Source organism: Thalassophryne amazonica, chromosome 16, assembly GCF_902500255.1.
Source record: "Thalassophryne amazonica chromosome 16, fThaAma1.1, whole genome shotgun sequence".
NCBI classification, from domain to species: Eukaryota; Metazoa; Chordata; class Actinopteri; order Batrachoidiformes; family Batrachoididae; genus Thalassophryne; species Thalassophryne amazonica.
The window spans coordinates 56,963,235-56,980,091 of record NC_047118.1 but is presented as its reverse complement, the minus strand read 5'-3'; the positions used below and the strand labels follow the sequence as shown (position 1 = coordinate 56,980,091).

The 16,857-nt window shown below is 44.9% G+C and overlaps 1 protein-coding gene across 1 annotated transcript in view; it reads left to right on the top strand.

The window, feature by feature from the left end:
• Positions 1 to 16,857, top strand: part of LOC117528273 (protein tweety homolog 2-like) — a 132,022-nt gene that overhangs the window by 25,239 nt on the left and 89,926 nt on the right. Inside the window, exon 3 of the mRNA XM_034190881.1 lies at positions 14,768 to 14,879. Coding sequence (XP_034046772.1) covers positions 14,768 to 14,879 — 112 coding nt within the window. The remainder of the gene's footprint in view (positions 1 to 14,767; positions 14,880 to 16,857) is intronic.

Below are 16,857 nucleotides of genomic sequence, written 5' to 3'. Positions count from 1 at the left end.
GCTGATGATAACACCAGCATTCACGACAGTGTAATTAAACTTTATTTATTTATTTATTTATTTTTGTCATGATGGATCATTATTGGGGTTATTTAAATCAAGAGCAGAATAATGAAGACAGAATGGATAGCCGTGGTGAATGCTGGGAGCGTTTTGACGAATAAAATAATTCCAGAAAAGACTGTCAGCTTGTAAAATAAGTGATTTATTTTCTGGTCGTTGGCGGCTGAGAAACACACCTGGAGCGCAAACAGAGGGACATCTTTAAAAAACACTGCAGTTATTCACACAATGTGGAATTAAATCAATTCCAGACGTCTTCCAGACAGATAGAATTTTGAGGTGAAACAACTCCAACAGGTAAATTAAAACTTTCATATCCACCTAACCTGCATGTCTTTGGATGTGGGAGGAAGCCAGAGCATCCAGAGGGAACCCATACAAACATGGGGAGAACATGCAAACCCCACACAGAAAGGCCACAAGAGGAAATCGATCTCATGACCTTCTTGCTGTGAGGCAACATACTTTTAATATATACTAAGCCACCATGCCGCCCTTGTAACATGCTTCTCAGTATTTTTCCAATAATTGCTCAAAGGAAAGACTGATTCAACAGATTATAGCCAAATTTATTGGCTGTAATCACAATAAAGTACATTTTATCAACTCAAATTTCATACATATTATGAAGAAACCTGCTGAAATAGTTATGTGAGAGATTTTATGTACTTTATTAATTTTATAAATTTACATATTTTAAAGAGGGACTGGCTCAAAAATAGTTCTTATTTTATCTGATAAAACATTAAAACAGATTTCTCACCTTTATGAGGTTTTGTTGTTGTTTTTGATAATTAACAAATTGCTAAAATTAAAAATTGTAAAGAACGCATCTGATTGGTCAGAAATTTTCATGACGTGTGTGGGGACCAAGCTCCTGCCTTAATGTATCCAAATTGAATTCTATGTGCAGCAAAGGGAGAATGTCGATCAAATAGATTGAGAAAAGTTTCACCGTTCAGGTGCAGTCAGCGCGATTGTCACAAACAGACTCTGTGTGTGGGTACATTTTAGCCGGCTGTTTATACACTTGTCTGAAAATAGAGTCTGACTCACTCACTTATAGAAGCAGCCAGTAATGTGACATCAACTCAAAAACCTGTTGAAAAATACTGCAATCCAAATATTATTTGACTTTAGTAAGTGTGTAAACATGGTGTGAGCCACAGCCAAAGTCTTAATGTTACCTGTTATGCCATTTCAGACAGATTCATCATTACAGCCTGATGAAAATTTATCCACATAACGTGTCCATATTGTGGATAATGACATCTGACAATAGTTCCTTGTTGTGACCGAAGATACGAGGTCTGTTAGAAAACTATCCGACCTTTTTATTTTTAAAAAACTATATGGATTTGAATCATGTGCGCTTGCATCAGCCAAGCTTGAACCTTCGTGTGCATGCGTGAGTTTTTTCACGCCTGTCAGTTGCGTCATTCGCCTGTGAGCACACTTTGAGTGAGCAGTGGTCCACCCCCCCTCGTCGGATTTTCATTGCGAGGAAAATGTCTGAACAATTTGGAGCTTTGCTGCATCAGATTTTTCCAGAAACTGTGAGAGACAGCCAGGTGGACACCATTCAGAAGATTCAGACGGCTTTCAGGGACGATTCTATGGGGATCACACAGATTAAGGAGTGTTACAACCGGTTTAAAGATGGCGCACAATGGCGGAGGGCACACCGCACTCCGAGCGGCGATCGACCAGATCATTTCCAAACTGAACGCTGTGTTGATCCGGGACGTCGTCTGACTACCAGAGAAATGGCAGAAGAGGTGGACATACCACTTTTTCGGCACATTCCACTGTTACAGGAGTTTTTGTCATGGAAAGAGGAGCGGAGGAATTTGCCACGGAGCTGCTAATGGCGCGGGACAAAAGCACCTCCGTGTTGGTCTCACAGGACATGTTGTAACATGCTCAGCTCTTCCACCATTCGGAAGATTCAGACAGCTTTTGGTGGCTTTTCAGTCATGTGACTATCCGAGAAATTGTGGACGAGCTGGACATGCCACATGTCCTGTGAGGCTTCATCACGGCCTTGCTTTTTGTTCTCCATTAGCGGCTCCGTCCCGACGCGCAAATTCCTCCGCACGTCTTTTCATGATTAAAAACTCCTGTAACAGTGGAATGTGCCAAAAAAGTGCTATGTGCACATCTTCTGCCATTTCTGTAGTAGTCAGACGACGTCCCGGATCAACACAGCGTTCACTTTGGAAATGATCTGGTCATTTTCTGCCTGTCAATCACCGCTCGGCGCGCCCCATAGAATCGTCCCTGAAAGCCATCTGAATCTTCCGAATGGTTTCCACCTGGCTGTCTCTCACAGTTTCTGGAAAAATTTGATGCAGCAAAGCTCCAAATCATTCAGACATTTTCCTCACAATGAAAATCCGACGAGGGGGGTGGACCACTGCTCACTCAAAGTGTGCTCACAGGCGAATGATGCAACCGACAGGCGTGAAAAAACTCACGCATGCGCACGAAGGTTCAAGCTTGGCTGATGCAAGCGCACATGATTCAAATCCATATAGATTTTGCAAAAAATAAAAAGGTCGGACAGTTTTCTAACAGACCTCATACGTAGCATTTTAAAAGAAGTCCCTCTGTGTTTTCAGCCTGAAGCAGAGAACGCCAGTGTTTTGTTCCACAACAAGAAAATTAAGTTTTTAAACGTTAAAGAATCACACCTAAAATAAAATCTAAAAAATGTTAAATTACTCTTTTTGTGGTCCGGTTAATAAGTGGAAGAAGTGTAGAGCTTATGGCTTCCAGCTGTATAAAACACATTACCCCACACACTTGCGTCACATCACGGTTTTGAATGCAGCACCTCTAGTGACGATTTATTTTTACCGAATATGTTTAACACGATAATTATTAATAGAAAATGCTGATTGAGAATGATACTGTTATACCAAAAATTTTACAAGAGGCCCCTTTTAAGTACTTTTATTTTGGGGAATTTCTACTCTATAGAGTGAATTTACCCATGGAGATTGTGCTAGTGTGCATGGAAGACTTTGATCTTTTACTTGGAAAAATTGTGAGAAAAATGAAAATATTGCACTTATATTTCTCTCTTTGATCTCAAATTTAAGTGGGTTACTCTTGCTCATGGTTTAACTGATTAACGGATCTAATACTGAAAGGAATAAAACTCCAAGTTCTCTATCAGGCTTGATTGAATTTGTCCACAAATGTGCATAAACCTGTGACTTTTATCCAGATGTTTTTAATTTTATTCTGTGTCCATGTGCAACAAAAGAGCTGCTGTGATGTGTGTGTGTGTGTGTGTGTGTGTGTGTGTGTGTGTGTGTGTGTGTGTGTGTGTGTGTGTGTGTGTGTGTGTGTGTGTGTGTGTGTTGTGTGTGTGTGTGTGTGTGTGTGTGTGTGTTGGTGTGTTGTGTGTGTGTGTGTGTGTTAGAGAGAGAGAGAGACACTGTGCAGAAATCCCAGTGCTGTATACTGTGCCCTCGTCTCTTTTGCAAGCCCTTCCCACAGCATAGAAAATAAAGTGCAGCACGCAGCGTTCAATTAGATAATCAACACTGTAAATTACAGCGTTCTTGGGTTGACGAGCACAGCTGTGCCACCTTCTGCCCTGCTCCTTCGACACATTTGAATTGCTAATAACTGGTTTATATGATGATTTACAGATTGTGAAAAGGAAATTATGGTATTTTTTATTAACTATTCAATCATTGGCTGGGTTTGATGTTCATGAGTGCTTTGAAATGCATATCATCTAATTAGAAATGGGTTTTTAAGTGGCACGGATCAAAAACAGTGCTTTCTGAAACATGGATATATAAATGTTCTTGTCCATTGAAACAATGTCTAATTGTTCACCAAGAATGATGTCTCAATGTGCTGCAGAGCCGCTTCATGTCCCTGGATTACTGTTACAGACCGCAGGAGAGTCAGCGGGTTAAAGTTAGGATAAAAGAGAAATATAATATCTCAGTGATGGCTGTAATATCTCCATCTCTGCAGCATCATTGCACTTATCGTTACCCTGTGCAACAGCTAAGTGGCAATGGTAGAGTGTTGTGTAAGAATTTTATTTACTCTGTCTGTGGACAAGATGCCTCAAAAACAGTAGAACTGATTTCCTTCAAACTTGGTGGATTATTACTTGGATTGATATCTAGAGGCCATTCATTTTTGGAGTACTTTGGTCAGAAGTACAGGAAAATGTGGTTTGAAAAATTATTATTATTATTATCATTATTAATATTATAATAGCCAAGTGGCCTCTGTGTGCATGCATGTGTATGGTTTTGATCACACAGAAACTAAGGAGAGCTGACATTTGCTGTTTGGTATACATATGTATTTTGGGTCAAGGGTGAGCGCTGTGAAAACAGAAAGTTGATAGGACAAATAGTTTTGGAGTGATTATCAATTTTAGCTAACCAATAAACAATGGACATTGTACTGCAATGCACTGTGGGAGTTCAGGGTTTGGGGGTTTTAAATAATATTGTGGTTCATGTTTGTTTAACAGTGTTATTATTAGTTAGTGTTATTGATTTATTGTTTTTGTAGTTCAATTGGTTTAGTCAGTTTTGATAATTATCATGCAGACATTACCATGAGTGAAAAGAGTATTGCCTTTGATGTCTTCTACCACGGTGTAAAAATTAAAAGCACCTGCTTGTAACAGAATGCAGAAAAATACAAAGCTCTGCATGCATGCGACTTGGGACAGGGATAAGGATGAATGGCGCCAAAGGGGAATATTAATAGGACTAATATTTTTAGAGAAACTATGGATATTTGCTAACATTGCTAATTACATTCTGCACTAACACACCATTCCAGCAAGGGATGGTAAATCATCTTTATATTAAAAGCGTGCATGTGTGCTTGTGAGATTTTATTTAGTAAGTTCAATGTAAGTACATAATGTAAAATTAGTTAAAAATACATAGATGACACAAGAAAGTGAAAACAGTGTGGTCCATTTAAAAGTCAAATGACAAAATAGAAGTAAAAATAAAATAATAATAATAATAATAATCGTGTGTATATAACAACAACCTAAACAATTTATAAATACTTTAAGACCGTAAATTGACATTAAAAAAATTACATAATTAACAGGAAATGGAAGGGTAGAGTTCCTCTTCTAAATATTGTTGAGGTCAAAGGTTCTAAAAACATTCTGGACCCACACATCCATTCTGGACCCACACCTTGGTCTAGTGGTGATGGTCTAGTGGTTAAGTGTTGGACTTGAGACCAGAGAGTCCTCTGTTCAAATCCCAGCCTGACCAGAAAAATCACTAAGGGCCCTTGGGCAAGGTCCTTAACCCTCTAGTTGCTCCCGGTATGTAGTGGGCACCTTGCATGGCAGCAACCTCACATCAGGGTGAATGTGAGGCTTTGAGCGTCTGATGCAGATGGAAAAGCACTATATAAATGCAGTCCATTTACCATTTAATTTAATTCATTATACAAGCTTTACTCCATTTATTACCACTATTGAAAAAATATCAGCTATAAACATTACCCAATCTAGAGCCCACAGGCAACACGCTAGTTATTATATGTATATTTTTATATATATCAATAACCAATATGCCTAGATGGATGACCTAGAGCATATATCGATAAGCAAAATACTTGTGATTTATTGGTATGAATAACTTCATAATAAAGTCGTACAGAAGTCATATGAAAAAGTCATAGATAGCATATATATATATATATATATAAAATTTAAATCTCCCTTTCCCTCTAAATGTAGCATAACTTTTTGTGATAAGAGCCAAATGCTTACGCAAACATGATGATTGTTTGCTGTTGCACGTTGGAGTTTCACTTCCTGTCTTTGCTCCGATGTCCTGTGATGAAATATGACTGATAGCTTCCTGCCTTGATGTGGTGTCAATGACAGCATTGCTATTTGACCTTTTGCAGTGTGTGACCTCACTTCAATCGCTGATGTTGGTGTAGTCTACAGCAGTGGGCGTGGCTTAGCTATACTCTCAGTGGTGTTGATGTGCACATCCGTGCTCTAGCTGTTCTGATGGGAACTCGGAGTTCTTGCATAAATCAAAGATTTACATTGAACTCCAAAACTAAAAATGAAAAAGATACGATTAAGGAAAAATAGTTGGATAAGAGGTGAGAGTTCGATTGAATCTAATCTAAAGATTTTAGATTAGATTCAGTAGAACTTTATTGATCCCTTGGGAAGACGCCCTCAGGGAAATTGAGGTTTGAGCAGCATTGTATTGCAGCACACAGGGTAAGAAGCACACAGAGCATCAAAAGTGAAATAAAAAAAAACTGACTTTTAAATTTAATTTATGGACAGAGATTAACAAGTTTGCTGACAAGCATGTCACAAAAACAGCGGTTATCAGTCTTCAGTTAAAAGATAAATAAATCAATAAACAAAAGTGGATCAAAGGTTAGAATGTAAGATATTCTACAGAGAAATATATAAAATAATCAATAACCGTGAGACTCCGGAAGCCACAAAATATAATCGAAAATTAGTTTTACTTGCAAAAGGTCAGTCATGGTGTGACAGTAAGATGATCCCTGTGTATCTTATACTCTATAAACTGCTTTTTTGTGTAAGGTGTGAGGGTGTGTGATCACAAGCTTTATGTTAATGAACATTACTTAAGGTTTACTCATTATTAGTCTGACCAGCTATTATCATAACATATAGCCTATATATATATATATGAAAAGTATTTATTTATTTATCTTTTAATATTATTACGCTGGTCAACATGATTTTTCATGCAAGGCTTTTTCAAAGGATTTTGGGTAATTTGGGGGCACTGAGTCTGAATCTGGTGATAGTTTTTGCCAGTCACGTTTTGGAGAAACATATTTCTCTTCTCAAGCATTGAAGCAAAAGCTGTAGTCTCATCCTCCTCTTTGACAAAATAAATATTACGGTTCTTGTTCACGTGAACCTAGTTTAAAACTAGAAGCACTCAGAGAGTGCAAACCTCCGCCAAGGCCACAGGGTCACTGACGCCATAACATCTACACGCCGTGGAATCATTGAACCTAAAAAAGTCTAACAATGATGTTTGCTCAGTAGTAAAAAGTTTCATCTGCTGTGACTGGATAGCTTGTATCCTTAGCGCTTGGCATCACAATTTATTGCAACTTGCACCTTTCCCAGAAGCTACTGTCATCTGAGCACTGATAATGATATTGCATGTGCTTATAGACAAAAACAAATAAGAGACAAAATTCAATTTTTTTTTATTCAACTAAACTGCAAATATATGAATTTTTCAACATTTAGGAAACACTTCTCTAAACAAGGCCGTAGGGTCACTGACCCTAAAGAGATTCCCTCCTTGGCACAGTGATCTATTCAACAATTCAGTGTTACAACCAAAACTATGATACATACACTTTTATTTCCTTTATATATGACATCCTTGACCATGAAAACATACCACTAGAACTTGGAATCACTTTTATGTCTTTATTAGTTCAAAAGTTATTGTATAAAAACGATTTTTTGGTAATGGCGGTTTTCTTCTGGATCTAGCTCCATAACATTTGAAGCTACATCAAATCTGATGACACCTTACTGAATCAGTACAGATTCAGCTACAATTTGGTGTTAGTTGTGCATCTCTAGCTTCATTTGTCACCTCACACTGATACATTTTCCATTTTCCCTATATTTTTGCATATTCTGGATCACCAGATCTGGACTCCGGATCCGATCATCACCAAACTTTGTTGTTTGATAGAACATTTGACTATGTTACAACCTAATTGTTTTCAAGCCTTTCTGCCTTGTCTTTGTGGAGTTAGAAACTAGAATGTCAAAATTCCCCCATCCCGCAATGGTGAAGAATCCTTTAAAAAATTCCTGGATCCGGATCGTGATCCCGATCACCACTAAAATTTAGTCTTGTTCCTCTTGTCATTTCCAACTACTCCACAAAATTTCATCAAAATCCGTTCAAAACCTTTTGAGTTATCTTGGTGACAAACAGACAGACAAACAAACAAATGCTGTTGTGTGGGCCGCTGAAGAGGAGGTACTGCTGGCCCACCACCACCAGAGGGCGCCCTGCCTGGAGTGCGGGCTCCAGGCACCAGAGGGCGCCGCCGCCTCACGGGAGCAGCCTCGGTGACAGCTGTCACCCATCACCTGAGACAGCTGACGGCAATCATCAGTGGGGTATATCAGCAGGACGGCATCTCCACCTCATTGCCGAGATATCGTTTTTACCGGAGAGGTAACGTATTGAAGCTAACAGAGTGTATCTTTTTGGATTGAGCTAGTTATTTGGATTACTGTTCCAACGAGAGGTGGAGGTAACTTTCCTGCTGTTCGGAGTCCTGGGTGCAAACGCGCCCCCATCTGACTGTACTTTGTTTCCTCGCCAGCAGTACCAGGTCCGACACGCGGAGGCAGTGGCCACCTGGGAGTTCGGGACTTGGCGGCTCCAGTATTCCCGGGGTCCTGTGGCGGAGGAAGCCGTGTGGTTCCGGTCTTACCTTGGAGAGGCGTCTCCTATCTTCGAGCCTGCCCACACGACACTTTTGTGAATTGACTGTTGTCCATTTCTGTGATTGGTTGTATTCGTTGTGCACATTCACAACAGTAAAGCGTTGTTATTTGACTTACTCCATTGTCCGTTCATTTGCGCCCCCTGTTGTGGGTCTGTGTTCCTACACTTTCCCAACAGGATATCTCAGCCAGCGTCATGGATCCCGAGGGGCGTCAACCGGCTGTTGAACGGCCAATGGAAGAACAAGGCGCACAGGCGTCCGCAGGAGGGGTAATCGGTGAGTTGCAGCGGATCCTCACCGCTTTCACGACTCGGTAGATTTGATGACCGAGCAGAACGTCCTCCTGAACCGCAGGGTGGAGGCTCTCGCCGCGCAGGTGGGAAGCGCGCCCTCCCGTAGACCTGTGCTTAACAACGACGTTCCACTGGTTGTCCAACGACCCCTCCCACCTTCCCCTGAAGCATACATAAGCCCCCCAGGCCGTACGGAGGCTGGTGGAACCGTGCGCGGATTTTCTTATGCAGTGTTCGCTCGCTTTCGCACAGCGTCCCGTCATGTACGCGACTGACGCTAGCAAAGTAGCTTATTGGATAAATCTGCTTCGTGGTGAGGCACGCGCTGGGCTACAGCGCTCTGGGAGCAAAGTTCACGGCTCCTTCTGACATATGATGGGTTTGTGAGGGAGCTCAGAAGGGTGTTCGATCACCCTAATAGAGGAGAGACCGCTTCAGCCGTGCTGCTGTCAATGAGACAGGGGCGCCGGAGCGCAGCTGCCTATGCAGTCGACTTCCGCATCGCGGGCTGCGAGGTCCGGCTGGAATAGCGCTGCCCTCCGCGCCGCCTTCGTAAACGGACTGTCATTGGTCCTCAAGGAGCACCTGGTGGCTAAGGACGAACCACGGGATTTAGATGGGCTTATCGATCTTGTTATACGTTTAGGACAATCGGTTTAAATGAGCGCCGTCGGGAACGAGACGAGGGCGTGGCCAGGCACGCGTCGTCCCTCTCCCTTCGGTTACGACCGCGTTCAGCCCTCCCCACGCTCCACGGCCCCTGCGCTCCGTGCGGTTACAGCCCCCCCTGCTGACGAAGCTATGGACACGAGTAGGCAAACATTTAGGGCACCGGTCACACAAGGAGGCTGGCCCGCGGGGCGTGTTTTGTTTGTGGCTCGATTGAGCATCAAGTAAGGGACTGCCCCGAGCGGTTAAACACCAACGCCCGCCCCTAGGAAACTGGGCTAGGGGTGGGCCGCGACGTTCACGTGGGACACACCCACATCGCCACACGACTCCCAGTTACAATCCTTTATGAGGATTTAACCCTGAAGCGCCCCAGCACTGGTGGACACGGGCTCAGAAGGGAATTTGCTAGATAGCAAATGGGCTAAGGAGATAGGCTCCCTCTGGTGGCGCTTACCTCGCCTGTGCAGGTACGGGCGCTAGATGGCTCCCTACTCCCTCCAATCACTCACAAGACACCACCAGTAACTCTGGTGGTGTCGGGGAATCACCGGGAGGAAATCGAGTTTTTCGTGACTCCGGCCACCTCCCGTGTGATTTTAGGTTTTCCCTGGATGTTGAAACACAATCCCCGGATCGATTGGCCGTCCGGGGTAGTGGTTCAGTGGAGCGAGACCTGCCATCGGGTATGTTTAGGTTCCTCGGTCCTCCCGGTTCCCAGGCCAGGGAGGAGGTCAGAGCCCCGCCCAATCTAGGGACGGTGCCGGTGCAGTACCATGACCTTGCGGAGGTGTTCAGCAAGGATCTGGCACTCACCCTTCCCCCGCACCGCCCGTATGATTGTGCCATTGATTTGGTTCCAGGCGTTGAGTTCCCGTCCAGTAGGCTGTACAACCTCTCACGACCTGAACGCGAATCAATGGAGACCTACATCCGGGACTCTTTGGCTGCTGGGTTGATCCGGAATTCCACCTCCCCGATGGGTGCGGGTTTCTTTTTTGTGGGGAAAAAGGATGGCGGATTACGTCCATGCATCGATTACAGGGGGCTGAATGAAATCACGGTTCATAACCGATACCCCTTACCCTTGTTGGATTCGGTGTTCACGCCCCTGCATGGAGCCAAGATATTCACCAAGCTTGATCTTAGGAATGCGTATCACCTGGTTCGGATCCGGAAGGGAGACGAGTGGAAGACGGCATTTAACACCCCGTTAGGTCATTTGAGTACCTGGTCATGCCGTTCGGTCTTACAAATGCTCCCGCGACGTTCCAAGCATTGGTTAATGATGTCTTGCGGACTTCCTGCACCGATTCGTCTTCGTGTATTTAGACGACATACTCATCTTTTCTCCGGATCCTGAGACCCATGTCCGACATGTACGTCAGGTCCTGCAGCGGTTATGGAGAACCGGCTGTTTGTTAAGGGCGAGAAGTGTGAGTTTCCACCGCACCTCTTTGTCCTTCCTGGGTTCATCATCTCCCCCAACTCCGTCGCTCCTGATCCGACCAAGGTTGCGGCGGTGAGAGACTGGCCCCAACCCACAAGCCGTAGGAAGCTGCAACAGTTCCTCGGCTTTGCGAATTTCTACAGGAGGTTCATTAAGGGCTACAGTCAGGTTGTTAGCCCCCTGACAGCCCTGACCTCACCAAAAGTCCCCTTCACCTGGTCGGATCGTTGCGGTGCCGCGTTCAAGGAGTTGAAACGGCGCTTCTCGTCTGCACCCGTTCTGGTGCAGCCCGATCCTAGTCGCCAGTTAGTGGTTGAAGTGGATGCCTCGGACTCAGGGATAGGAGCTGTGCTGTCCCAGAGTGGGAAGACCGATAAGGTCCTTCACCCGTGTGCCTATTTTTCCCGCAGGTTGACCCCGGCTGAACGGAACTATGACATCGGCAACCGAGAACTCCTTGCGGTGAAAGAGGCTCTTGAAGAGTGGAGACATCTGTTGGAGGGAACGTCCATGCCATTCACGGTTTTCACTGACCACCGGAACCTGGAATATATCAGGACCGCCAAGCGGCTGAATCCCAGGCAAGCCCGCTGGTCACTGTTCTTCGGCCGTTTTGACTTCCGCATCACCTACCGGCCCGGGACCAAGAACCAGAAATCGGATGCCTTGTCCCGGTACACGAAGACGAGGTCAAAACCGGAGTTGTCGGATCCACCGGAACCCATCATCCCGGAGTCCACTATCGTGGCCACCCTCACCTGGGACGTAGAGAGAACCGTCCGGGAGGCCCTGGCACGAAGCCCGGACCCCGGGACTGGACCAAAGAACAGACTTTACGTCCCACCAGAGGCAAGGGCTGCAGTCCTGGACTTCTGTCACGGCTCTAAGCTCTCCTGTCATCCAGGGGTGCGAAGAACCGTGGCAGTTGTCCGGCAGCGCTTCTGGTGGGCGTCCCTGGAGGCCGACGTCCGGGACTATATCCAGGCCTGTACCACCTGCGCCAGGGGCAAGGCCGACCATCGCAAGGCTCCGGGACTGCTACAGCCGCTGCCCGTGCCTCATCGCCCCTGGTCCCACATCGGCCTGGATTTTGTCACGGGCCTCCCACCGTCCCAGGGAAACACCGTCATCCTCACGATAGTGGACCGATTCTCCAAGGCGGCCCACTTCGTGGCCCTCCCGAAGCTCCCAACGGCCCAGGAGACAGCGGACCTCCTGGTCCACCACGTCGTCCGCCTGCATGGAATACCATCAGACATCGTCTCCAATCGCGGTCCCCAGTTCTCCTCGCATGTCTGGAGGAGCTTTTGCCGGGAACTGGGGGCCACGGTCAGTCTCTCATCCGGGTATCACCCCCAGACCAACGGGCAAGCAGAGCGGGCCAATCAAGAAATGGAGCAAACGCTACGTTGTGTGACAGCCGCGCACCCGGCGGCCTGGAGTACTCATCTGGCCTGGATCGAGTACGCCCACAACAGTCAAGTGTCATCAGCCCTCTTCCCGGTGGTTGAGGGAGAGGTCGGTGTGCCCTCGGTCCAGGCCCACCTGCGGAAGTGCCGTCGGGTGTGGCGTGCCGCCCGTTCTGCTTTGTTGAGGGCCCGGATGAGGGCGAAGACCCATGCAGACCGGCGGCGGACCCCGGCCCCTACGTATCGCCCCGGGCAGGAAGTGTGGTTGTCCACCAAGGACATTCCACTGCAAGTGGCCTCCCCAAAACTGCAAGACAGGTACATAGGTCCGTTTAAGATTCTCAAGGTCATCAATCCCGCCGCAGTGAGGCTTCGGCTTCCAGCCTCACTGCGGATCCATCCAGTATTCCTTGTGTCAAAAATCAAGCCCCATCACACCTCGCCCCTCTGTACACCCGGTCCGGCGCCACCTCCTGCCCGGATCATCGATGGCGAGCCGGCTTGGACAGTGCGCCGGTTGTTGGACGTCCGACGGATGGGCCGGGGCTTTCAATATCTGGTGGACTGGGAGGGGTACGGCCCTGAAGAACGCTCCTGGGTGAAGAGGAGCTTCATCCTGGACCCGGCCCTCCTGGCCGACTTCTACCGTCGCCACCCGGACAAGCCCGGTCGGGCACCAGGAGGCGCCCGTTGAGGGGGGGGGTCCTGTTGTGTGGGCCACTGAAGAGGAGGTACTGCTGGCCCACCACCACCAGAGGGCGCCCTGCCTGGAGTGCGGGCTCCAGGCACCAGAGGGCGCCGCCGCCTCACGGGAGCAGCCTCGGTGACAGCTGTCACCCATCACCTGAGACAGCTGACGGCAATCATCAGTGGGGTATATCAGCAGGACGGCATCTCCACCTCATTGCCGAGATATCGTTTTTACCGGAGAGGTAACGTATTGAAGCTAACAGAGTGTATCTTTTTGGATTGAGCTAGTTATTTGGATTACTGTTCCAACGAGAGGTGGAGGTAACTTTCCTGCTGTTCGGAGTCCTGGGTGCAAACGCGCCCCCATCTGACTGTACTTTGTTTCCTCGCCAGCAGTACCAGGTCCGACACGCGGAGGCAGTGGCCACCTGGGAGTTCGGGACTTGGCGGCTCCAGTATTCCCGGGTCCTGTGGCGGAGGAAGCCGTGTGGTTCCGGTCTTACCTTGGAGAGGCGTCTCCTATCTTCGAGCCTGCCCACACGACACTTTTGTGAATTGACTGTTGTCCATTTCTGTGATTGGTTGTATTCGTTGTGCACATTCACAACAGTAAAGCGTTGTTATTTGACTTACTCCACTGTCCGTTCATTTGCGCCCCCTGTTGTGGGTCCGTGTTCCTACACTTTCCCAACAAATGCGACCGAAATGTAACCTCCTTGGTGGAGGTGACTATGCTTTAGCGGCTGCTTTTGTGCATGATTATCAAACTCGTGAGTGAATGAGCAATTTTTGCATAATCCATCAATACGGAACATGCAGATTGCAAAAAAAAAAAAAAAGTGATGTGATGACGGGAATCTGAACTCAGATTCAGCACCCCATAATTACCCTAAACCAGTTCTCAAAGTCCATACAAGATGTCTTTGCTTTGTGTGTGTGCGCGTGTGTGCGCAGACTGCAATGGTACCAAACGTATGGAACCGAATTTGTACGGTAAATGGAACCAAATTACACTCTAAATGCAATGCAACACAAATGGGACGAATGATCCATGTCACATGACATACAAAGCACCAGTCAAATGACAATGATCCACTTAGCTGTTATATAAATGACAATGAACTGTATTTTGAAACAACAGAATTGAGTCGGCAGGTTATTTTTATTTTTTCCTACACATTTAGAGTTGGGTCCATGATGTAGTTGGACAAAGTTAAAACAACTCACATATGAAATTGTACCTAAACATAAGCCATTATTTCTGTTTTTGTGAAACCAGTTTGAAATGTTATTCTCCGGAAATGCAAAAATCTTACCTTTGCCTAATTATGTTCAGTTTTTAATTTGTTTAATTTTCATTTCACATTGTGTTATGTTTTTGTCATGTTTATTTCAGATAGGTCGGGCAACATTCAATTTGCCTTTGTTCAGTTTTATTCATTTCATTGTGCTATTTCTGTTCCATTGTTTTGAGTACAGTGCATTGCAGAAATGATCCTTTGCTGGTACAATTCACTCATTTAAACAAATCCTTGGTGTCTCCCGACTGAGAAATACTCCACAAGTTTGTGTTGTTTTTGATCATCTCATGCGGTGCAAGAACAAAATGTATCTTAATTAAACAAACTGAGTGTTAATCACACATTCATTTATCTGATGTCTCCTTACCGCAGTTCTGCTGTAGGACTGGGTTTCTGTGGAAACAGTGAGACAAATGATGGGGTGTACCAGCTGACCTACTCGTTGTACAATGCCAATCACACTCTGGGCAGCATCAACAATCTGGTAAGAGAAGCATGCCAAGCTCCATCCTGCACAATCATTATGCACACTGAGTGTCGTACATCCCTGCAGCTGGTGATATCAGCTGCAATTTTCCAGCTGAATGCATGAGTGAAATGTGTGAATGCTGTGGGTGGGGGGAGTCTGTTCATTTTGCTGTCAAGTCTGCCTCCAGCCTGTAAATAAATATCAAGGTTTGTGTTTTTATGTTGACCTGTGAAGGCACTGTATTTATGGCTTACTGGCTCTGTGATCATGGAAATGACGGTTTACAACTGAGCTCTGCTATTAGAGTCGTGTGCTTCACTCACTGCAGGGGTCCGAATCCCCTTTGTGCCATAGAGAAATCGCATCAGACTTCCTCAATAGGAGTTCTGCCTGTATGGCGACTTCTGACCTGCATTCGGGCAAATAATTTGGGAGGCTTAGAGGGGGGAGGGACAGGAAAGCATGGGAGTGCATGAGTGCATCTCCTTGGTAGAAGCGGTAATCACAGTGAGGATTAAATGACTCCCATGTGTGTTGCATTAATGGATGTTAAGCCTCTCTTCTTTCTCTGTAGTGCTATCAGTTCTGATAATGCCTGTCCATCCATGTCGGGGTCAAACCTATAAAGACCTTATTTCCTGAATGGACGTGAAACCAATGATAAGTATCCCCAGATTTATGCCATTCAAACCGCTTTGTTCAAGCAAAATGGTTGAGGAAGTGCAGCAGATAATTGAAATAATCCTTCAGTTGGTGATAGAAGCAACCAATTTGGCACAAATACTCCTTAGATATTACTCATTTGAAAAAAAACTGACCACTTAAATTTTCAATAGGCAGCCAGGTAGGGGTGAATTGAAAAATGACACAGGGGTCAAAATTTTAAAATGCTCCAATCATATTGAAAACTACACCACATTATTTGTCTTCTCATAAAGATTCTAAAAAGGTATAGTTTAGACCAGGGGTTTTCAAAGTGTGGGAGAGTGAGCCCCCCTCAGAGAATAAATGAATAGCTGCCCCCCACGACACACATATACACACAATTTCAACATCTTCGCGTGTTTCTTTTTTATTCTTCTACACGTTAAACACATTTTAAATATATTTATGTGTTTTTAAGGAACTGTCTATGCATTTACACATTTTACAAAGATTTTGCAAAGATTTTAAACATGTTTTTAAAGAACTTTCTGTTCTTTCTCACATTTTACACCCTTTTCAAACATTTGAAATGTGATTTTAAAAACTTTATATTCTTCTACTTTTACCTTTTCTCATATTCTAAACATTGTTTTTTTTTTAACATTAAAACATCTCTGACATAAGTAACACATTTTAACATAAATAATATTAATTAAACTTTTATACATATCTAGTCTCACTTCTTCATAGTGTGAGCAATGAGTCTTGGTCTTTGACGCGAATAGGCGACTGATGTGAGGATGCACTGTGGAGTGGAGCAAATGAACATCGTCCTCTACTTTCTTTTTTGGTTTCCCCAAACTCTGTCTTCTCACTGGTAGATTTACGCACTAAAAATGTATCCATTTTGCTCTTGGCATGTTGGCTAACACTGTTTTCTTTTTCCTTTTTTCCGCTGCTTTTTTGTTAATATATTTATAGTTATTTTTTTGCCCCCCACCCCCCCTGAAGAACTATGGCACCCCCCAGGGGGAGCATGCCCCCCAGTTTGAAACCATTGGTTTAGAGTATCTATGACTGAATGTTCTGGAGTTATGGGGTAAAAACACCAAGTATGGTGACAATGGACAATTTCAGTTAATACAGGGGTCAAAAGTTAAAGTTGCTCCAATGTTGGTAAAAAGTGATGCAAATTATTGGTTGAGCTAATAGAATTAATGAATTGAATAGTTTTGACTGTGTTGAATGCCTGGTCTCCAAAGTAAAGGTCAAACAAGGTCAACGTCCATTGGATTCTGCGACATGTGACCTATGTTGACCCATAATGTTATAATTAAGCATGACAGAT